The sequence below is a fragment of the Danio aesculapii genome, chromosome 10 (assembly GCF_903798145.1).
Source record: "Danio aesculapii chromosome 10, fDanAes4.1, whole genome shotgun sequence".
Classification (NCBI taxonomy): domain Eukaryota; kingdom Metazoa; phylum Chordata; class Actinopteri; order Cypriniformes; family Danionidae; genus Danio; species Danio aesculapii.
This window is the reverse complement of record NC_079444.1, coordinates 35,996,048-36,021,675: the sequence shown is the minus strand read 5'-3', so window position 1 is coordinate 36,021,675 and position 25,628 is coordinate 35,996,048. Positions and strand designations below refer to the sequence as shown.

Genomic DNA, 25,628 nt, shown 5'->3' with positions numbered 1-25,628 from the left:
CATAGGAGTTGTAGTTTTCATTATGGAAGATAGATAGATAGACTGGAATGCGCATCAGGATACTTGCGCGTATATTTGTAGCGCACAAGCCGCACGCGTCCATTGGAAATCACAAACTTGTGTGTAGAAAAGACTGAATATATGAATGGCAGCCATCATTTGCGATCTCCAGCCTTCGATCTTCTTCTTGCACAGACATGCTGGATTCACCTGATGTGTTTACAAATGGGTTACAGATCATGGGTCCTTCACTGGGCCTTTTCCCCTGGGCAAAGAAACTTTCCAAAGACGCCTGTTTCTTACTAATTTTGCTAGCATGTGGGTTAAATTTAGGTGCTCAAGCGACCGAGAGGTTACCAAGAGAATATGGTCATTTTTCAAAATAAAAGATCGTTCAGACTCCGATAATAAATAAAACTTGATCTACGGACTAGTAGCGGTCTGCGGCCCAGGGGTTGAGGACCGCTAAACTAAAGTATAGAAGACTTACTATAATGATAGTATGAAGCAGTGGAAGTGAAACAAAAGCGATGAAGCAATTGCTGATGAGGGATGATTGCGATACGACACAAAAGTAGCAGAGCTTTTATTATGCCACAGACCACATTTTATTATACGAAATACATTTTAGGCTTCTGTTAAAATGCTGCTCTGTGCAGTCTAATAAATCACAAGAAGATATTAAAGCGCCCTGTTTTCCATAAAACCAAACTGAAAATCATTAGTCATTAGCATGGCCAAACAGGACACGGTTCGTATCATAAGTGGCCCACTTCCACTGAGTGGTATGATACGCTTTTATCACCATTTCCACTGTCAAAAGGTACCAAAAAGCGAACCGTACAGTACCACTTATTGAGTACCCTTTCAAAAGGGTACCTAGCACAACAAAAGGGTACCAAAAGGTGGAGCAAGATGCGTAGTTTAACGCCACGTTTACACAGAAGTATCACTGGTGCGTGTACAAGGAGAATGAAAACAAAGGATCCGCCATTTTTAAATACACAGCCGAGACATTACACCATAATTACATATACATATAATAATGAGCCATGGCCGACCCGAGCCCAAACAAACCTAGCCACAAAGTCAAGAAGAACAAAATCTGCTGTGTTCTGTTTTTGTTTTACGAGGCCGTCTAAAAGTGCGAGCGGTTTCACGAGACAGAGCTTATGCACTTGCCGCGCGTCTAAATTTGAAATAACGAACTTGAGCTGATGATAATAACGTGCGCATGATTATTGAAGTGTTTCTGACATCCGATCCTTTTAGAAATGGACAAACACGAGAGTGAAGTGCGAAAAAACAACGGAGAAGCCGGAAAAAAACAAAGGAGCAAATGATTCTTTCAGCAACCTAAAAGATGAACAAACTGCCATGTTTAACTATTATCATCGCCTTTTGGACTATTATGAACTCTTAATGATGGAATTACTTTCTAACAGAGGTGACATGTGCTGGTGAAGATTAAAGACACAGATGAGAGGTTACTGTGGGCAATATTTCATGTTGTATTTGAATCCAAATAAAGACTAAATGTATGCGGTGTGTAGTTTTTCTGTAATTGATAACATATCAGAGACTGTATGGGTCTGTATGTGTTCATATATGTTGCATTTATTTATTTTATTTCATATAATTGCAGACATTACAGTAGGCTATTTCACCTTATCATTGATCCGCAGTTATCATCAAATCATGTTCATAGAAAGTTAGTAATGAACATTTTTACACAAGTATTGATGTGTGTAAAGCATCTGTTTTGTGAGAAGTGCTTCTCATATGATATGTGAACGACACATACAGCTTTACTGTAGACATTTCCTCCAGCAAGTACCACGTGACCCGCACTGACCTGTACCGTACCACTCAGTGGAAACGGGCCATAGTTAAACTTGCTTACATTCTTCAAAGGACTTGGGATAACTTAAGTGCACAAGTCAGCAAAACGTATAACACTGTTCTAGTGGTTTTTGGATATTTTAATAAACAAAATCTGACATATTGTGCCTTTAATATTCAGTGTTTACTGATTTCAGATGCTCTCAGATTTGTATACAGCATAAACAACAATCTTTCTCATTCGTTCTGTCTTTAACAGACTGGGAGGAGGAACAAGTAAGCAGCCCGAACATCGTGCGTCTCATCTATCAGGGCCGATTCCTACACGGCAATGTGACGCTAGGAGGTGAGCCACACACCCCCATGACCATTACTCATATCACCTCACACACTCTCAGTTCTGTTATCAAATAAATCACTGTGCTTCCTGCATAATCATTTGTCTGAGGAGGAGCTCTTTTTTCTCAGGTGGACTTTTAGGATTGATTTATCTTTGCAGTCCAGTTTGGTTTTTGACAGTTCATCTGAATGTAAAATGCACCAGAAGCTCCTACTAGTCACTGTTCTCAGGTTGTGAATGGAGTTAACTTCCTAAAACAAGTGTATTATTCTGTCAAATATTCCCAGAATGCGGATGCAAGTTTGTCTTGAAGATTAAAGGGAAAAGAGTAAGTGTATGGAAGTATGAAAGCAGTGGCGGACAGAGCTGTCATCAGGGAGAGAAAACAGGGAGGAGAGGAAATTCTTTGGGCGTGAACGGGAAACATGATTTTATTTGTTTGGCCATCTCTGCAGCAACAATAAACAAGAGAGTTTGAGAATGTGTTTGAGAAAGCTCATGTCCATATATCTGCCTATTGAACATTATCTATCTATCTATCTATCTATCTATCATCTCTCCATTGGTCTATCTATCTATCTATCTATCTATCTATCTATCTATCTATCTATCTATCTATCTATCTATCTATCTATCTATCTATCTATCTATCTATCTATCTATCTATCTATCATCTCTCCATTGGTCTGTCTGTCTGTCTATCTATCTATCTGTCTGTCTATCTATCATCTCTTCATTGGTCTATCTGTCTGTCTGTCTGTCTGTCTGTCTGTCTATCTATCTATCTATCATCTCTCCATTGGTCTATCTCTCTATCATCTATCTATCTATCTATCTATCTATCTATCTATCTATCTATCTATCTGTCTGTCTGTCTGTCTGTCTGTCTGTCTGTCTGTCTGTCTATCTATCTATCTATCTATCTATCTATCGATCATCTCTCCATTGGTCTGTCTGTCTATCTATCATCTCTCCATTGGTCTATCCATCTGTCTGTCTATCCATCTGTCTGTCTATCCATCTATCCATCTATCTATCTATCCATCTATCTATCTATCTATCTATCTATCTATCTATCTTCTCTTCATTTATCTGTCTGTCTGTCAGTCTATCCGTCCGTACGTCCATCCATCCATCCATCCATCCATCTATCATAGTTTTCGTTATAAAAGTCAGCCAATATTTTCCAGAGTATTAGCTTCTTTCTTAATTTTTACAAAATATTAATATAAAAACATCTTCATAATCCTCCTTATAATAACTCCTACAGTTTTTATGTTTATTTTAAGTAATTACTTGTGACCTGTGAAAAGGTTAAATATATGCAGTCATAAGAAAGAGTTTGTTTCAGTTTGTTTTGTCTGTGCAAAACATTTCTCATGTCTACGAGTGAATAAAGAAAACCCAGTTTCAGATCTGAACAGCCGATGACTTGGTGTAGTGTAGGCAGAGTTTGCCAGAGTAGTGTCAGTTTGATAATACATGCTGACACCTTCTCCATTCAGGAGAACCAAGGCGTGAAGGCAAAGGTCAGGAGCAACAGAGTCTCAGAGTCAGTGACAGCTCTCAATAAGATACAGACTGAAATGATCCAGAGGTTTTACATGTCATTCTCTGTCCTGTGACTGAATCCCCTTGAAAAGTGACCCCAGTGTTATGCATGTACAGCTGCATTAGTCTCTTGTGTGGTCATTCAGTCCAACACTCTTTTTTTTCTCCTGTCTTCCAGTTTTAAAACTGCCTCTCGGAAAAACCACAGTGATGCATTTAGTTGCCAGAGAGACGCTGCCCGAGCCAAATTCCCAAGGTAACCGTTCTGCCCTCTGTTTTCTCTGCACACGCCTCCTTCACTTTTTCACACGCTCCCTGATTCACTGCAGCCTTCACTTTCCTCAAAAATCAGCAGCTGAGAGAATGGGGATCATTCCTGGCCCCCGGCAATATTTTGGGGCAAAATAACTATGAATTGAATGCTTGCTGGTTTGGTTTTGAAATATTTGCAACACTGAACAAAAGCCATTAAGAAACAAAATGATGCTTATTTTATTGATTTATGGTTTTAGAGTAATATGAATATGTAGGTGCATGTTTGGAGTCATTTATTATCTATTTTTTAGCATTTTCTGTCTAAAATTTTTTTTGATGTTTTAGTTTTTATTTTACTTTTACGCAAAATAAACAAAAACTGTTATAAGTAGTCAAAATGAATGCTGATTTGAATTCTGTTATGCTAATTCTGTATTACTCCAGTAAATGCAAGTACAGCACATGGAACACATTGTTTTGTTAAAGGTGTCATATGCTCCATTGGTTTAATAAGTTAAATTGTTCTCTGATATCTACATAGTAGGTTTATGGCTTCAGTAAGTTCAAAAAAATCTCCAGAAACTGTTTTATTAGCTAATTTATTACTCCATGAAATACCATAGAATCAGAAGGTCCATGATTGACCATATATGGTTTGTGTTGTGAATATTCGCTCGTGCCGCTCTTACAGACTCACACACAGCATGACGTATGCTGAACACAGACAAATATAAACCCAATCAGAGTAACTTTAACCTATTTTGCTCACCAGATCTGTTGTGGATAAAGGCTAAATTATAATTAAATTTGACAAAAGAGACTGATAGAGATGTATCGCGTTGTATTTTGAAGCTAGGGTCAACGAAAACACACCCAGGAATTAATATCAACCTCTGCGTGAACAGATGACATCTGAGCAGAGTGTTTGTTGAAACACGCATCAAATTTCTCAATAAACCTGATAAATGAACAAAAGATGTAACTAAACATACCTTATGCCTCTACAGAGAGGTTAATAAATGTGTAATCTGTAAATCTTGTCCTGAGGGGATATTGAAGCATGTCTGTCATCATTGGACAGTAACACACAATAAACAATTTGGCGCTCGCATTTTCAAAATAAAAGTCCCACATAAGTAAAATACATCAAATATACGCTTAAAAATAGCTAAGGGAGAAAACGCTGTTGCTTATCATGAGGTGTGCATATTAATGATCTCAGCGCTTGATGACATGGCTGCTCGTCAGGTCCAGATGAACAGCCTAAATTATGCACACATGCAAATGTAGAGGCCGTGGCCTGTGAGTCATCAGCCCTGTTTTGTCTTCTGATTGGCCCGTTGTCCACCGGGGTTTTACACTTGGTGAATATACATGAGAACGAGGAAACAGTGGTGTCTGAGGCTCACAGTATGCCCATTTCCATATTCTGATCTTTTATTATTCTACTATGCCTTGGTATATCCAGATGTTCATTAAAGGGCACCTTTAAAATCTTATAAACGAATGAGGTTTCTCTGCCCACCATAGCATATGCAGTTTTTGTTGTTGAGCATGTTAAGGATGCTTTTTGTGTGAAGAATATATGCAGAATAAAATATGCATCATACAAGCTTACATTATTGCTGCCTACATCATTATAAAAGAATCCCCATGAAGATTGAAAATGCTGTCTGAGCACTAGATTCAAACACCCACACAGTCTTATTCCTAAACGACAGCAATTCGACTGTCTATTTAACCTTTGACAAGTCAGATCACAGCAAATCCTCAGACCCGTGTGCTGCTGACTCACAGAGAGCAGGTGTCATTTATAGTTATGAACAACTCCAATCTCTGATGTTTTCAGCCACACAGTGCCTTTATGTATTAAAAAGTCAAATGATCACAGACGTACAGGAAGTAAAGTTTATAGATGCTATAAAGTTCACATATAAACATCATATATAAACACTGATGCCACTTAAAATTACTTTACTTGACACTTTCAATGTTGTATCCATACTGATTCATTCAGTGAAGCCTTTTCAAGTGGGTCACTGAATCATTTGTTCAAAAGCTTTGTTTAAAAAAATGCTGATTCATCTAGTAATGTAGTCTTTATAAGTGAGTCATTGAATCATTTGCTCAAGCAACTTGTTTAACAGGGCTTCTTTTAGCAACTTATGAAACAAGTTGTCTTTATCAGCGAGTAACTGAATCATTTGTTAAATAGATTTATTCAAAATGCAGATTCATCTAGTAATGTAACAATTGAAGTCTTTATAAGTGAGTCATTGAATCATTTGTTCAAATTACTTGTTCAACAGGGCTTATTTAGGAACTATTGAAACAAGCATTCTTTATGAGAGTCATTGAATCAGCTGTTCATTAGATTTGTTCAAAAATGCTGATTCATCTAGTAATAAATCAAGTTGTCTTTATGTCATTACATCATTCATTCAAGACAGTTGTTAAAAAAGGAAGATTAATGAAACAATGAAATGTTTATACGAGGGAGTCATTGAATCATTTGTTAAAACGATTCATTAAAAAACACTAATCCATCCAGAGTTTGTCCATCCAAGAGTCATCTAATCTTTTGTTCAGATATTTTTTAAAGGAATTAAATTTATTTTACGCAGACTGCAGTAATTAACAATTTGACTTTATCTCTATTTATCTAATTAACATATGTTCAATAGATTCTTTCAAAAATACTGGTTCATCCAGTAAAATGCAACAACAAAATATTCATGAGTAAGTCATCCAATCATTCATTCATTTTTTATCAAAAATAAAATGCATTGACAAAAACTCTATTTTACATTTTATTTTAAGAGTCATCTTTTGTTAAAACATTGCAGATTCATCTAGTACTGAATGAATTTGTATGAGTGAGTCGTTGAATCATTTAAGACAGTGGTTCAGAAAAAAAACAGATTCATCCAGTACAATGAAGTGTTTAAGAGTGAGTCATTTAAATCATTTGTTCACAAAATTAATCCACTTATATTGTGCATATGAGTGAGGAATCTATTTGTTAATTAATTCATTCATTCAGTCATTCAATTTCCTTTGGCTTTGTCTCTATATCAGAGGTCGCCACAGCAGAATGAACCACCAACTATTCCGGCATGTTTTACACAGCGGATGCCCTTCCAGCTACAAGCCAGTAGTGGGAAACACCCACACCAACACGGGGAGAACAGGACTCGAACCAGTGACATTCTTCCTGTGAGACGACAGTGCTAACCACTGAGCCTCTGTGCTGCCTTCATCAATTCAGTCATTTATAAATAATAAATGAACTGTACACAGACTGTAGCAATTACATCTCATTTTAACAGCCATCATTTCATACATTTAATTGATTTGTTCTAAAATGCTGATTCACTTTGCAGTTTTTAATAAGTGAGTCATTGAATCATTTGTTCAAGTGACATTTTAATCAGTCATCTATTCAGAATTGTTGGAGAATTATCTCAATATTGCAGCTGGAAGGGCATCTGCTACCTAAAACATATGCTGGAATAGTTGGCGGTTCATTCCGATGTGGTGACCAGTGATAAATAAGCAGGGTTTTTTTTTTTAAGACCATGAAGAATGAAATTTTACTTATATAGGGCTAGATGTTAGGGATTTTTAAAATGGACCAGCAGAAAAAAATATATATATATTTCAAATCATGTGTCCAAACAAGCAGACATTGGTTGTATACATCAGTTTTTGTTCAACATAACTTAAAAAAAAAACTCTACAAACTAAATGTATGGACAGACTACAGTTATAATATTAGTTATCAATAGATTTGCTGAAAGTTTTCTTGAGATGTGTTGTTGGTGATTGGATGCGTTTTGGATCGATTGGGCAGCTTTACATAATCAAAGGAAAATTAAAGACCCGTTTAAAAAGATTTAAGACCTTCAAGACAAGATTTCAGTCAATTTAAGACTTTAAGGGACTAAATTCAGTCATTTTCCTTCAGCTTAGTCCTTTCATTCATCACAGGTCACCGCAGAGGAATGAACCGCCAACTTATCCAGCATATGTTTTACACAGCGGATGCCCTTCCAGCTGCAACCCAATATTGGGAAACACCCATACACACACTCATTAACACACATACAATTTAGTTTATTCAATTGACCTACAGCGCATGTGTTTGAACTATGGGGGAAACCAGAGCACCTGGAGGAAACCCACACGAACACGGGGAGAACATGCAAACTCCACACAAAAATGCCAACTGACCAAGCCGGGACTCAAACCAGCAACCATCTTGCAGTGAGGTGACAGTGCTAACCACTGAGCCACCGTGTCGCCCTCCAAAGGAAGATGAATGAACTCGATTTCTAAGAAAATAGTTGCGCAGCATCACTAGTGTTGTGATTCAGTAATATTAAGCACTTTTTATTTCTGTTCATTTATTTCAGGTCAGAGGAACCGGGAAAAGACTGGAGAGAGCAACTGTTGTGTGATCCTGTAAATACGTCCCTTCGTCCCTCAGAATGAGTGTGTCCCGTCACCCGCCACCAGAAGCTGCTTAAACAACTACTCACACCAGACTAGCAAGAGCCGGAGAGGAAAACACACACACATAGACACACACACAGATCTGAGATTCAAGCCAAAAGATGATCATCCAACCTGGAGAGCAGCATATAATAAAAGCATCCCGCCTTCGCCATCACACACACACACACACACACTCTAACACCTTCAAGAACTCATTGAAACACACCTTTTCTAACACCTCTATGAACTCACTGAAACACACACACACACCTTCTTCTGCCGGTTTGCACATGGAGGAGGCCCTTGTTGATCAGTTTTTTATTGCACATAGTAAACATGAATGATTCAGTGAGGATGAAGAGACTCCAGGCCCTCCATTTCTTCCTCTCAGAAGGGAAGAAGGAATTTACACAGGGTCTGATGAACTTTTCACGTTTAACAGCGCAGCCGGATCCGCTGCAGAGGAGAAGAAGCATGAAATACTAGCACACGCTTGACCGGCGGACTGTTCTGGTGAAGTGCTAAACAGTGTCTGTCCAGGAGAACAAGTATTGATGTGCCTGATGAACGCTTGAGAAGTGTTTATGGTTTTGATGGCTCTTTTTAATCCTGGAGATTGCTGAAAGGTTGATTTGCAGGAGGGTGGATCTCCGGACGTCTGCTCAAAGTCTAAATAACACGTAATGAATAACCAATAACATTTGCGACTGTGTTTTGACAGTCATCCAGTGTTTTCTTTAGATTGATCGGAGCTGCTCTCTTTTTTAGGAAGGGTCCGACTATCCCTTTATTCCCCCCCCAAGCGTAGATAGTGTAAATTAATGCTTGCGTTTGGTGCCAGAAGAAATCTGTGGAATGAAGTTTGGCTTGGTTTCCATTTCCCCTTACTTGTTAGATATATAAATATATAAATTGTTTGCACAAGACAGAAACGTGAGCTGTTTCATTTCTAAATCGGTGTCATTTTTTTTCTTTCCTCTTGTTTTTCCAAATGGGAACCGTATTGGAAGGTTACATACGTGTAGAGTATATTTAATATGAATCTTATAGAGAACATAACTATAGATTGTTGATATATATTGGTGTCTAGTGTATGATAGTTTTAAACAGTTAGCACATTAGCATTCGGAGCAGTGAGACGCTGACTATGTCATGTACTTTAACAGCAGCAACCCTCTCTCTAATGGTTGAAGAAATTACTGTACCGTGTTTCTTATTATCATTGTTTTTTGTTTTTTAAATGTTCATAATTTGATATAATCTTCTTTTTCTTTGTACGTGGTCTTTGCTTTTCTGCTTTTTAACACCACACTAGGTCTGAAAAATATTGGTCCTTATCAGGGTTTAAATCTGTACAGAGCTGAAGTTTTTAAAAAGATAATTGTAAATAAAACTAATGCTTCTCATTCTCTAAAATACAAATGGAAATACATCTATAAACTGAATAAAGAATCCAGATTATTCAAGTCTAATGTGTTATTGCTTGTGTTTGTCTTCTGATACTTTAGAAAGATTCTTTTTTAAACAAATATACACTCACCTGACACTTTATTAGGTACACCTTACAAGTACCAGGGTGGTTGAATCCACTTTTGCCTTCAGAACTGCCTTAATCCTACGTGACTTAGATTCAACAAGGAACTGGAAATATTCCTCAGAGATTTTGGTCCATATTGACATGATAGCATCACGCAGTTGCTGCAGATTTTTCAGCTGCACATCCATGTGAATCTCCCGTTTCACCACATCCCAAAGGTGCTCTATTGGATTGAGTCTGGTGACTGTGGAGGCCATATGAGTACAGTGAACTCATTGTCATGTTCAAGAAACCAGTCTGAGATGATTTGCACTTTGTGACATGGTGCGTTATCCTGTTAGAAGTAGCCATCAAAAGACGGGTACACTGTGGTCATGAAGGGATGGACATGGTCAGCAAGGCTACTCAGGTAGGCTGTGGCGTTGACACGATGCTCAATTGGTACTAATGGTCCCAAAGAGTGCCAAGAAAATATTCTCCACACCATTACAACACCACCAGCAGCCTGAACCACTGATACAAGGCAGGATGGATCCATGCTTTCATGTTGTTGATGCCAAATTCTGAACCCTACCCTCCAAATGTCGCAGCAGAAATAGAGACTCATCAGATCAGGCAACGTTTTTCCAATCTTCTATTGTCCAATTTTGGTGAGCCCATCCAAATTGTAGCCTCAGTTTACTGTTCTTAGCTGACAGGAATGGCACCCGGTGTGGTCTTCTGCAGAGATGCTCTTCTGCATGACTTGGTTGTAATGAGTGGTTATTTGAGTTACTGTTGCCTTTCTATCAGCTTGGCCATTCTCCTCTGGCATAAACAAGGCATTTGTGCCTACAGAACTGCCACTCACTGGATATTTTCTCTTTTTCTGACCATTCTCTGTAAACCCTAGAGATGGTTGTGCGTGAATATCCCAGTAGATCAGCAGTTTCTGAAATACTCAGATCAGCCAGTCTGACACCAACAACCATGCCACGTTCAATGTCACTTAAATCTCCTTTCTTCCTCATTCTGATGCTCTGTTTGAACTGCAGCAGATCGTCTTGACCATGTCTACATGCCTAAATGCATTGAGTTGCTTCCATGTGATTGGCTGATTAGAAAGTTTGTGTTAATGAGCTGTACAGGTGTACCTAATAAAGTGGCCGGTGAGAGAGAGCGAGAGAGTGTGTGTGTGTGTGAATAGAGATTTTTTTCAACACATTTCTAAACATAATAGTTTTAATAACTCATTTCTAATAACTGATTTGTTTTATCTTTGCCATGATGACAGTAAATAATATTTGACTTGATATTTTTCAAGACACTTCTATACAGCTTAAAGTGACATTTAAAGGCTTAACTAGGTTAACTAGGCAGGTTAGGGTAGCAAAAAGAGGCTAATAATTTTGACCTTAAAATGGCTTTTTAAAAATTAAAAACTGCTTTTCTTAAAGCCAAAATAAATCAAATAAGACTTTCTCCAGAAGAAAAAATATTATCAGACATACTGTGAAAATTTCTTTGCTCTGTTAAAGATCACTTGGGAAACATTTAAAAAAATAAATTCAAAGGGGGGCTAATAATTCTGACTTCAACTGTATATAGTATAAAATTAAGTTTTAATAACCTTTTGTGCATGAAATAAAAGGTGCCAAGTTTTCTTTTACCTTTATTATTATATTTTCGACAACTTAATAAGCAATGTTTTAACTGCAAAGGAGTTTTTTTCTTTTAGTTTTGGCCAATTATCGTTTTATGTAGAAATTGAGGCTCTAAATGACAATATTTGAATAGAAAGTTAAAATTTTACTTTAATCAACACCTAATAAATCCATAAAAAATAAATAAAAAAGACTTTAACCGATGTCTTAAATTTAAATTATATAATACATTTAAAAGAAATTATAAGGAGCAAAAAACAATCAAAATAAGAGCAAAAACCAAACAAACAAACAAACAAAAATGTGCAGCAACACAGTCTCCAACACTGATAATAAGTGCAGCATATTAGAATGATTTGTGGTAGCAAAGTCTTGCTGACTTCAGCCTTGTGTCACGAGAACAAATCACATTTTTAAAATATATTCAATATAGTATTTTTATCCAGTTTGAACTGTGCTTTGATCAATTCTGCATATAAATATTTGGCAGCTTAGATATGCAGAGAACAGTGTATTCCTAAAAGATGTGATATTTTAATCATGAACGTTTTGATCTTTATCTTAATAAATCATCAGACTACAACCAGCCCCTTCAGTTCCTGATGTCAAATACTTTATGCGAGCTTTCTGCGCCACCTTGTGGGAAGAATCATAGTTACACACATATTATTCACTTATACTCACAAACGGAACACAATCCCATTCAATCTTTTATTATATTTTTATCATAAATGTAAATTCGTATGTATCATTGTTATTATTATTATTATTATTATTATTATTATTATTATTAATTGTAAGCTACTTTTCCTGTACAAATATCTCAATTAAAAGATATGTATCAAGCTAAATTAATATTTGCTTTATTTGATAGGAACTTTTGCCGCCACTGCGCCCTCTAGTGGAACTGAAGTTCTCATACAGACATTCGCCTTATTGAGGACTGTATTTTGATTTGATCACAATGTCAGTAAATATATATGGTTAATGTAACGCGATTCATAATACGATTTATAACGTTTTTAAAAAATCTAACAACATTTAACTGTCTTTTTAAGTAGCCTACAAGATTAACTGTGGTAACGTTAGGTGGCCAAAAAAGCCTACCATAAGCTTCTCATAACACTTCTTACGACATCCTTCAGAAGTATAGTATGAAAAACGTGGTAATAATGGGAGTCTACACGAAGAAACATTAGTTAAATCAGTATTTTCTTTGGCCTAACTGCACATGACCATCATACATAATTAAATAATAAAAATAAAATGAGTTTGACTTCATAACTCCTAAGAACCAGATACATTTCATTTTCTTTTCGGCTTTGTCCCTTTATTCATCAGAGGTCGCCACAGCGGAATGAACTCCCAACTTATCCAGCATATGTTTTACGCAGTGGATGCCATTCCAGCTGCAACCCATCACTGGGAAAGAACCAGACACATGTCAAATGTTATTTGGCCTTCACAAGTAGGCCTATAAAACAGAAGAAATAAAAGGCCTTTGACAACTCATCCAGCATGAGTTTCTTCAGCTTCTCATGATAAGAATCAATATTTTTACTACCATGAGCATCAGCTAATACTGTATTAAATTGACATTTTTCTGACAAGGTGTATTTATTTAAACCTTTTTGGTAAACAAATGTTGCCTAAAATTATTTAAGAACAGATTATTATTGGCTGAAATATTTACACATGCTGTCCCTGCAACTGAAATAATACCAATGTTGCTCTCACTTATGAAGAGGGAGAGATGTCAATGTTTTTAAGTGTTTCATGAAAATAGATCGACGCTGCAGACTCAAAAACAGGGATTTTAATTGATTGTATTTAAGATTTTAAAGAAAATGGTCTCTAAATATTTTCTTAATTATTATGTTTTAGTTAGTGAGGTACATTGTTATTCTACAAGAGCCCGTAGCAGGGATACTCACACATATAGATTTAATAGTGAATCAGGTAGAAATTCTTTTTTGTGTACTAGCTCTGCTGCTTGGAATGTTTTGCCCACGATTTAATAAAGCGATTCAAATTGAGAGTGTTTTTAAAAGGGAAATTAAAAAGTGGTTGTTTTACAGTTGACGCTGAGGATTTTGTTGTGCTGAGTTGCAGAGCTGATGATGTTTGCACTCCATTTATGATTTGCTCGTTCATTTTTTAAGAATATCGAGGACTACAATGGAAATAAGCCTGTGGCTTTTTTGTGTACTTTATCCTTTTAAAATAATGTATTAATTGGTCTAACTGGACTTGTTTGTATATTTTTATTAGAACTGTCAAACAAAATCAATCAATCAATTTATTTCTAATTAAAATGTCGAAAGTGTTTTTCTTGCAGTGCGCCAAATAATATTTAAAACCATAAAGATTCCACAGCCCCTTAATAAACTAGGTAAAAAGAATAAATAAACCCCCATGGTTTCCGCTACATTCATAGGTCTACATTCATTCTTCCAAAATTCATCCCGCCGTGGCTATATTACAGCTTCTTATTCAAAACATACAGTCGTTTTTTTTTTTTTTTTTTTTAAATAGCAGGTGATAATCGCACCAAAAATGTATTAAAAGGAAAGTGAATTATAACAGGGTGAACTTTTCTGTAATCGTAGTAGTGCTGTGCGCTATTTGTTTAACCCTTTAAGGTGACGTGCTGACCGACTGACTGACAGGCGTGTGTTGCGTGAGGCCAGCAAACACGATGTAGCTTTCAGTTAAGATGAACACAGTTTATATCATTATACTTTATTTATAGATAAATGTCTGTGGTTCTGCATACAGTGACTTTATCTTGCTGGAGTTTATAGCCGTTTCACTTTACTTCAGGACGCATTAATGCCGCTCTGTAGGTCTATTGGAGACATTCATAAATATTCCTAGCAAATCGAATAAATGTTGGAGACCTACTCGTTATATAAATGTGCTAAATCACACTTGAGGGCGCACAAGAAAATTTGCACTTGAGCAGCATGTATTTGAGGGCGCGCAAGAAGTTTTGTGCACGAGCAGAGGAAATCGGCGCTCGAGCACAGAGATTGACATGCTCGTAAGCTACTACATGAATGCGATCTCTACTTGTTTTACTGCGCTCACGACATTTGTCAATGAAATAACGCCACATGTAGTTGATAGATCTGTGTATAATGCACAACAGAGTCTGCCGCCACAGCTGGATAAAATCCTAGAGGAAACACTGAACCCTGTATGCTCAATAATTAAATATACACATGTACTTTATATATTAAACATTACATGGAGTTTAGCAACCAAGTCGTACAAATCATTTTTAATGGGATTTACGGAAGACACCCGCTATAACCCCACCCAGTCTAACAATAATTTATATAAACTATGCTAAGCAAATTAAAAAACCTGTCAAATTTAAACCAAACATATAATGACATTGGAAGACTCAAAATACTAATTAATGTCTGTTTTAAATCTTTCTCTTTGCCACTGTGCCCAAGAGGTTTTTAATTATTTACAATAATATTTTGTTATTATATGTCTTATTCTTTTATACATGCTAAAAAGTTCACAAGTATAGTTTCATTTTTACCTGTGTATATTCACGAACATTTCACATATTTTTTGAAACACTGGAGTAGACCCCATATAGGCTTTCTATTAGTATAAATCACTTCTGTAAATTAAATTTGGACACTAAAATGTCCACAGTCTCCTCTTTGACCCATACCTTTTTCTGAATTTTTTTTCTGACAAATCTGCTCTCTCGCTTTTTTAATGAAGATATAAGACTACAATTTTATGGTCAAAGAAGATGATCTTGTGTATCACATCATTCACTGCAAGGCCTTTCATGTGTTTAATACATATTAAAAATGACTAAAATATATGATCATGTACAACAACACAAGTCTTTTGTTCCAGGGGGATATTTTTGGCAATAGTAATAATTATAGATTTTTCTTTAATGACAAAAATTATTAGAATATTAAGTAAAGATCATGTTTCATGAAGATTTTTTAATAATTTCATGCAGTAAATATATAAAAATAACATTTTTTTTTATTAGTAATATGTATTGCTAGGAACTTCATTTAGACCAGAGATGCCTAAAGTAGAGTCTGTGGGCTGAAGTTGGCCCATTGTAACCTTGTCCCACCATCCCATCTGAGAGGAGAGTGAGTATGATGGAGAGGGTTGGGGTGAATAGCTTCAATCCAGAGAACGTTGTTTCTAATTTGACGTAACCTTTTTTGATTGTTTTATTGCTGAGCTACAAAAAAGTGAACTGAAATTAAATGTTTCAATCAAATGTAAAAGAATCTGATTGTTTAAAATGTATATCCTGTTACTCGACGAATAGAGGACTATGCAGATGACATCGGCAAGCAAGTCAAGGCAAAAACTGGTGTAGTTAGATTATAAATGAGATTGTTTTGTTTTTACTTTAATACGTTTATTGTACAAACCTAAAAATACTGTATTAGTTAATATAAAGCAATGTTTGCAAGTCATTTTTAAACATTAAATAAATTAAGAAATGACCCATGGTAAATTGCCCCACCTATATTTACCTTTGGCCCGCTAGCCTCTATCAAATTTGGTTTTTGGCCCTTCATAAGAAAAATTTGCGCATCCCTGATTTAGACAAATTTAAAGGTGACTTTGGTTTTTTGAACCCTCAGACTCTATATTTTCTTGTATTCAGTATGGCATGATCATAGCTAAAGTTATCCTTTGTTTTTAGAAGAGAAATGTTAGGCTTCTTTTTTCTGACTGGCTTTTTGGACTCACCTCCACTTTCCATTTGGAAAAAAATAGATATATCACCTCTGGGAACTGCGAAATTTGATAAAATGTGGGATCCAGTCTTTTTTTTTTTCTTCTAAAACACCATAAAGACTAATAGTCTTGTTTAATTTCTGAAGTTTTTTTTCTCTCTCTCTCTTTACATCAATTGCTGTGTCTTTTTGTAGGTCATATGTGTTTTGTATGTCGCCCTTTTCTCTTGTTTCATGCTTCATTTTACATTTTGCACAGATTATGGTTTCATGATGGGTTTGTCTGTCTGTTCTTTGTTTTTCTGTCTGCAAAATTTATAATAAAAAAAAAAAAATTCAAATATTATCCTGTACTAGCAAACAATACATCAATGGAAAGCTTATTTATTCAGCATTTAGATGATGTATAAATCTCAATTGCAATAAAGTACTGATTTTGTGGTCCAGGGTTAAAAAAGATTGTAAATTAAAAATTGTAAATGCAAAAGAACAGCACATAAGTCATTTCATGCACGCATGTTAACACCCGGCAGCCTTATTTAGAAACAGTTGTTGAGCTACAGATCATCCTTTTCCTCTGAGTGCAGTATTTGAGAAAGAACTGTCTGATTTCTCTGATCCTGATGAAGTAGATGAAGGGGTTCATCAGTGGTGGAAGCAGACTATAAAACATGACCAGCGCGATCTTCTCAGCTTTGTTCATCTGCGCATTCGGGACGTTAGAAGTGATGTAAACTGCAAATCGTGGCACATAATAGATGCTTATGATAGTGAGCTGTGTGGCACATGTAGAAAGGGCTTTCAGTCGGCCTTTTGCATTTGCTATTTGAAGCACAGAAACTAAGATGCTTGCATAGGAAAAGATAATGAAGGATAACGGTACAAGGAGCACAACCATCGCCACACCAAAGGCAATAAGGTTATAGAAGGATGCATCAGCACAGGCGAGCTGATTCATTGATAAAGAATCACAGAAGCAATGAGCAATCATGTTTGGCCCACAGAATGGCAGTTTCAGCGTAAGAGATAAACTGATTGATGGTGCAATCATTGCAGTGACCCATGAAAACCCTATTAATAGTCCCATAGTGCGGTTTGTCATTAAAACAGGGTATCTGAGTGGGTGACAGATCGCCAAGTACCGATCTAGAGCCATGAGCATCATAATGAGAGAGTTCAGGGTACCAAAATAATGAATGAGCTGCCTTTGAAATAAACAAATGTAGAAGGAAATATAACCGTCGTTGAACCAATAGCGAGAAATGACTTTAGGCAAAGCAACTGTGCAAAAGCCGATATCAGACAAAGACAGACTCAGCATGATAATGTACATGGGCTTGTGGAGACTGCGCTCAATCACAAACAGAACCACAATGAGAGAGTTGCCGGTGATCACAGCGATGTAGATGCAGAATAAAAGTGCCGCTGTCAGGCTGTAGTATTTTGGCAGAAGTCCAGGAAAACCCATGATGAAAAACTCAGTTACAGTAGAGGCTGTGGTGTCGTTTGCCTGTGACATGCTGAAACATACAGTAAACTGCACATTACAAAAGAACTTGCTTGCAGAAACTGAGACTGATTTGGCAAAATATTAACTTAAGATGAAGACAATTCTCTTCAAAATGTTAAAAACACCATTATTTAAATGAAATCATCACACAGAATTTTAAATAAAATTATAAAACATGTACGTAATTATAAGTAAATGCAATATTTAATTACTAAATAACATGAATTGTTCAAATGTACATTTGTATCACATGGTTACCTTGCTTATTCCTCAGTTAAGTGTTGTGACATGAGAATATAAGAATGAGATAAGAATATTCCTGCCTCAGCATGTCACATCTCTCATATTAAAGCTTTGCTTGTGAGTTCATTATTTTATAGCTGTGGAATCAGTGTTAAAGCCTTTAGGGTCCAACACGTCATGAAGGATCATGCTTTGAAAAACTCATGATTCTGGGCTGACCTTTGGGCTTTGGGACTAGGGAAGATCATTATGGAATAAAGCTTGGCTTGGGTTCTCTTATTCAATTCTCTTATTCAATTTTACAAGGTGCCTATCTGCCTCACATACCATTCCAACAATAACCATTGTGTTCAAACATTTACACGGAAACTACATCAGGGTATATGCAGAAATCCTTAAGGTAATTTCAATAACATTTTAAAGACCATCTCAGAATATTTTAAGACCTCATCACCACTTCAAGTTCTAATCAGTATCAATCCTTTAACTTAATAAACATTTGTAGTTAAATAAATCTATGGAGCACAACCATTCAACAGAACTCAGATAAGCTCGGAAGAAACAAAGCTTGAAAGAATAAATTACGTGGTTGTTCAGCGACAGGCGTCAGCCACTGTTTAAACTGTTTTTCTCCAACCAGGAGTATACAAAAGTTACATTTTCTTGCCTGTCTTGCTCTATGGTTTCACTACACGAAAATTCCTGCGTTCGTCGCAAATTATGTGACATCAACCGGACGGAGGAGCTTGGCCAGACACGCCCCAGCCCGATCCAATCGCATGGATCGAGCACGCCGTTGTTAATATTAGGAGGAAAATATATATTTTTATGCTTTATTTATGCTTTTTTAGACCCAAACACTTTGGACAACGCTTGAACAAAATTTAAGACCTCGTAAAAACACGATTAAGACTATAAATACCTTTTAAGGACCTTAATTTTTTCATAATTGATTTATCAACATTTTTAAGACCCCTGCTACATACTTCTCTAACTACATACTAGCTTTGTCCTGTTTTTTTTACACACACAATATAAAGAGGATTAGTGTTGATGAAAACTATTGATGCTTTAAATACAGGTATCATGTTTACATTTGCGACTTTAAACTAACAATGCATTTGTAACACTATTTATTATTTTTTGTTAATCTTAGTTATTGACAGTTACCTTATTTTGGTGCCAAAGAATGCACAAAGAGTGTTTATTGATTTCTGAATAGATGGTGACTTTCATAAGTGCAGAAATTCTCTAGAAATGCATTTTTTCCTTATTTGGAAGGGTCATGGATATTAATGAGCTCTGCTCTGTCAGTAGCTATGTTTCCATCCACCTATTTTTATGCACATGTTGTATATGTGCATAACACAAATTGGTTGATGGAAACACCAAGATGCGCATAAGTTTTGAAAATGTGCATAAAAAAGGCATGCGTACAACTGAGTAGGATAAACTTTTTATTCGATAAGAAAAGATGCGCATAAACTACAATGGAAACACTTTTACAGAACAAATTCCAGTATGTGCTTAAAAAAAAGTCATGTGATTTTGTTCTAAGAGATCATAAAACTAGATGATAAAAATGTGTGTGAATGGACAAACCAGCAGGCTGACCACGCTGTAAAGCATCTAAAATGTTTTGGTCATTCTAAAACACCTTAATTATTTCAGTATTAGTGTTTTTATATGATTAATTACCTCCAGAACTGTCAACAGCGTCTGTGCTCAGCGTCTCACACTTTCAAATGCCACCATGCGTTCATTGCGTGTTGCTTTGTCTTCTGAGGCGCAAGTCATTTATTAAATAAAGAAACGATTCACCTTCTCCTACCGCAGCAAATGCCGTTTTTACTTTTGATACTTGGTGCTAGTTAATCAGTTTCTGAAATACTCAGACCAGCCCGTCTGGCACCAACAACCATTCCACTTTCAAAGTCACTTAAATCACCTTTCTTCCCCATTCTGATGCTCAGTTTGAACTGCAGCAGATCGTCTTGACTTTGGCTGTTTCTCAATTGCAAGAACGCAGAGAACAGACTTTCGTTCTTGTGGAGACCGGTCTGGCCAGGTGTCCTCGGAAGAACGAACTCAGGAGACCACGAGAACAGAGAATGCGTCCTTCGAGAAATGAGATCCTTCCTGATGGTCCATAACTTTCACGCATTTTTTAATGGAAAATTATTTAAACATTTAGCATTCATACAACAATTTATTGTTTTCCCCTTTTCAAAAGATATACTATGCATAAAAACATTATAAATATACGTTGCACAATATAAATAGAACAGATTTTAATGCGAATTTCAGCAAACAAACACCCTTAATGTGTTAATTCCTTTATTAAGATTTTTTTTCCCGTTTCATTTAGAGAAACTCCTGAGGTAAATAAGTTACGTCTCTGAACTTTAATTATAAATCTAAATAAAATGCTGCACTTCCAATCTCCAGTTGGATAGGTATCAAGATATCAAGAACACATTCACGCATCCTCTGTTCTTGCGGTCTTGAGTATTGGAACTGAACTTTGGCAGCTGAGATGATATTTCACGAGAACCCAAGTCTGCTGAAGAACGCATATTGAGAAACAGCCCATGTCTACATGCCTAAATGTGCTGAGTTTCTGCCATGTGATTGGCTGATTACAAATTTGTGTTTCAGAGCAGTTGGAGAGGTGTACCTAATTCAAGTTTACTTATATAGCGCTTTTCACAATAATTATTGTTCAAAATTAGCTTTACAAAAGGTGCATGTTATTAAACTCAAAATCAAAAACAGAAAAAAGTGAAGGTGTTGTGTATAGGGTGGACTCTGCAGCTATCAAGTATATACATAGTTAATCTGCACAGTTACACAATAGCATGTACTTTTTTTGAAGCAGTGATATCTATAATACTCTATTATTGCTTTGCTGTGTTCTTATAAAATGCATCTGCACATAAATTGCTCCATTTCTAAACCTAGTTTAATTAATTCCATCATTATAATCCAATAAATCTAGATAAAAATTGCTCGGATTTACTGTTTCTGTCCTTTACTTTACTACTAAATCATTGAGTCATCTGCGGTTGGACAGCAAACAGTCTCTAGTTCACCATGAATGTCACCATGAAAGCTTTTTGTTAAAGTTTTACACTGAAAACTGCACACTGTAGCTTTCTGTCCATCCCGTAAAATATTTTTTAGTATACTATACTATCATTATTAAGTTATACTTTTTCAAGAAGACATCCCTGATAAATCTATATATATATATATAAATCTATATATATATATATATATATATATATATATATATATATATATATGTGTGTGTGTATATGTGTGTATATGTATGTATATATACATACACACACACACACACACACATACATATATATATATATATATATATATATATATATATATATATATATATATATATATATATGTATATATATATATATATATGTATATATATACATATATATATACATACATATACATACATATATATATATACATACATATATATATACATATATATATATATACATATACATACATATATATATATACATACATATATATATACATATATATACATATATATATACATATACATATATATATATATACACATATATACATATACATATATATATATATACAGTAGGTGAGAGTTCAAAGTGGCTATTACCGCCGTGGCTTATACCGCCGCCGTTTGAAATAAATGCTGCTCTGTTTTTAGTGTAAGACCGCCGTTTGTGAAAAAGCCGCCAGGGGGCGCAAAGGGACGGGATGCGAACGGAAAGAAATAGCCTTTACAGCAGCTCTCTCTCTCTCTCTCTCTCTCTCTCTCTCTCTCTCTCTCTCTCTCCTCTCTCTCTCTCTCTCTCCTCTCTCTCTCTCTCTCTATATATATATATATATATATATATATATATATATATATATATATATACATATAATTATGTATTTATTTAATTATATATAATTATAAATATATTCTTAATAAACTTCCCAGCCACAAATATTTAAAAAACACAACTTGTATTAAAACTGGGCGAGGATTAGAAAGAATACGATGATTGTTATATAATTTAAATGTTATTCCTCTTGTCCAATTTCTTTATGCACATTTTTTCACTCGCTACTCTGCCAGGAACTTCGCCGCTAGAGAGCACCTTCAAAAATCTCAATCTCATGGCTCATTCTTCACGAATATAGAATTAAAATAATGGCGCGTTTGGTTCATTGTGCATTCCGCAGGTGCAACCAACAAGAGTTGAGCATTTTAGTTTAACTTTTTGAGCGTTAAAAGCAGTTCGGTGTTAGTTTTTATTTAAATATATCAAGCCGAAACTAAACAGCGCATTCTCTCCGCCTCCTCGTTCATAACCAGCGGGACCGGGACAACTGCTGAAGCAGGCAATAGAAAACTCCGTCATTCATCATAATCTTTCTTAGCTGATGTTTCGGAGTCGAAAGAATATATTAAAGAAAAATGTTCTTTTAACAGTCCCTATATATTTTATCTTTTTCTTTCTTTTTTTCCTGTCATTTCTCTTCAGCAAATTATATTTTTTAAAGCTGCTTGATTCTTTTAAAACCGAAAGCAGAGCCCGTCAATTGGTGTTTTTCCATAAGATACGTTTATCCTACGATAATTTATCCTCTGATCCTTTTGCATAAAGGTTTTAATAAAAAAAAAACAGGTCACTTAATTACTTTCGATGTGCTAAAATATTTGTTAAACGAATGTTATTTAAAAAAAGCATATGCACATATTACAATTGTAAAATAGTCTAAAATGCATGGTCTAATCAGAAATAAAGGAAATTAGTTATATTTAATGCATAAAATAGGCTAGCCTTTTTATAAATTGAGTTTAATTGATTTGAAACTTTTAATTGCATTTTAACGTCCTGTATAAATAATAAAAATTGCATCAGATTGACGAAAAAACGAATATTAATACCTGCAAACAGGGCCACGGTTACTTTTTTTTCACTGACTGGCATGACTGGCAAACGCGTCAGAAAAAAAAAACTGCTGAATCTCTGCGAATATTTGGTTAACTTATAAAACAAATGTCTGGTTTAGTGATGTTAGTAATGCATAGAAAAATGCAAAGCAGAATTCTCCTGAGCTCATTAAACCACTGATGACAGCGACGGAATCACTGGCCCACCACGTTCTTACGAACATATTTTATTTATTAAAGGTATTATTTCATTGACCTGAACATAACCAGTTATAATATAATTACTAACCCATCGTTTAAAGCAGGCAACACTCTATTCAGCTATGTTTTGTGTTTTTACTTAGAAATATTTTCTTTTTGGCGAATGCTTGGAGCGTAATATAGATATTTTAAATAACAGGTAGTAGGGGTGGGCGGTACACCGGTGTCATAGTCATCACCGGTGTGACATTGCGCCACGACATGGATTTTCTAATACCGTCAGTACCGTAATAAATCAATTATGCGCCTTGAACGGCTGCATTTACATCAATAATAGCTAATTCTAAATAATAAGGCATTCAATTTTCTTCAAACGTTCAGTTGTGGTCTGAATACATGTCCTTATACTACAGGGCTCGAAATTGCAACCATTTTGGTCGCATGAGCGCCCGAAATTTAATCTATGCGCCCTCATAATATATTTGGGAGCATTTGTGTGTCTGAATATAATGAACAGGGAGCTTTTGTTACTGCAGGAAATACAAACGGCTGAAGAGTGAAAAGTGCACAGGTTTGCAAACCTCCCCTAAAGTTATAATAATAATAATGGCGCAGATGACAGCGATCATAACATGAGGTAAATGTTGATCCACCAGCTGAGATCAATCGAGTGTTTTCGGAGAAGGTGCCCGAATCTTGATGCGTTGCATTCACCGCGTGTTCAGCGCAAATGTCCGCTAAATATAAAATCTAACACTGTACACATCATCGCCAAAGAAACTCACCTTTACTAAGTTTACACTGAAACTACGGCTCATAACAAAGAGCGGAATTGCGCTGGTGGTCATCATGAGAATCCTGCTCTGTCTGCTCATAAATTGGTGCGGCTGACTCGCCTGCTTTATTCCACCAACACAGAGAAATGAAGATCAGTTCATAACGAGACTGAGCATTTACAATGAACCAAACCAAAACTTTTAGAGAGTGATAGAAGTGAAACTTTCTTTTGTCCGTTCTTCCTTGAGATGTTTTTTATTTTGCTATTGAAAGTAATTCCATGATATTATGCCGTCACCGTTCAAAAGATAGAAACATTCATTTTCATAAGGCCCCATATTTAATGCGGTTTCGTTTTTAAACGCATAGGTTTTGTTACGCCATCCGTCCTATAGGAGTTTTGGATTTTGTGTATTCATGTTTGTGAAAAACACTTAATAGTGGAGACCCCTTCCCCCTTCTCATAACCAAAAGCTTGTCTGTCAGGAGTTAATGGGCATCAGTGAGGCCGAAATCATGTCTATTTAAGTGTCTTTAATATGGTGTATAGATTATTATGCGTTATTGAAACATCAAGGGGGACGCAGCAAAGTCACTTATAAATTAAAATTGTATTATTTTAAGCAATTTTATTATTTTTGCAACAGCCTTACATTTAAAATGGAAACTTAACGGCGGTTATAATCAAAAAGAACTCAGCCTATAAGGCTAGATGTTTTCTTTCCCTTATTTATTAATTTATTTGTTCATGTGTTTGGCGCATGTAACTCGTGTGCCATCGGAAAACTAGTGTAATGACGGCAAGCCATCTTTCCCAGACTCGGGGCAAAGTCCTGCCTCTCCTTTCACTCCGTCCCGAAGCCCCAGCTGGCCCTCCTGGCATCCTCTGCGTAAAACATATGCTGGATAAGTTGACGGTTCATTCCGCTGTGGCAATTACAGACTAATAAAGGGACTAAGCCAAAAAGAAAATGAATGAATAAATAAATAATAATAATAAAATAAAAATAAGGTAATAATCTTTACACACAGATGCCGCGTAAGTGGCCTTTTTTAATTTAGAGATGGTACATTTGAATTGCCTCTGCCATTTCTTCCCCCACCTCAAACCTGAAAGTTGAAGAGAGAACTATATTCTTTGAATAAAACTATTGAGCTATAAAGGGAAAAAACGCAGAAGAAATTTGCCATTATATTAATTTTAGCACAGCTGCCAGTCATTTTCACATTCGTTTTTCAGTTAGGGATTAATATTAAAGTAGCCTAGTAAAAATGTCTATACTATAATATTATAATTTGTTATATCCATTATTATTATTATTATTATTAAAGCTATACAATTGACAAAACGCAGAGCCCTTAAAAAATTTGCTTTCATTTTGACATAGCTAAAGCACACATTTAAAGATATGTAAAAAAACATCCCATTCTACAGCAGCAGTCAAGTTAGGACACTTAAAAAATGCCTTTTGCATTTGAAGATGATCGACCTGCGAAGTTATGTTTACAGTGTTATAAAAGAAA

The 25,628-nt window shown here is 35.7% G+C and overlaps 2 protein-coding genes across 2 annotated transcripts in view; one reads left to right on the top strand and one right to left on the bottom strand.

Annotated features, from left to right (window-relative positions):
* Positions 1 to 9,957, top strand: part of ubl3a (ubiquitin-like 3a) — a 43,316-nt gene extending 33,359 nt beyond the window's left edge. The window contains exons 4-6 of the mRNA XM_056466666.1: positions 2,102 to 2,188; positions 3,912 to 3,989; positions 8,404 to 9,957. Of these exons, the coding sequence (XP_056322641.1) occupies positions 2,102 to 2,188; positions 3,912 to 3,989; positions 8,404 to 8,456 (218 nt within the window). The 3' untranslated portion in view covers positions 8,457 to 9,957. The remainder of the gene's footprint in view (positions 1 to 2,101; positions 2,189 to 3,911; positions 3,990 to 8,403) is intronic.
* Positions 9,958 to 16,945: 6,988 nt separating this feature from the next.
* or30bu1 (odorant receptor, family 30, subfamily BU, member 1) lies at positions 16,946 to 17,929 on the bottom strand. The gene has a single exon (XM_056467577.1). It carries the CDS (start codon positions 17,927 to 17,929, stop codon positions 16,946 to 16,948), a length of 984 nt encoding a protein of 327 aa, XP_056323552.1.
* Between the last annotated feature and the right edge of the window lie 7,699 nt (positions 17,930 to 25,628).

Bases quoted from the DNA above. Each gene is read 5' to 3' on its own strand.
- or30bu1 (XM_056467577.1), bottom strand. From the start codon at position 17,929: ATGTCACAGGCAAACGACACCACAGCCTCTACTGTAACTGAGTTTTTC.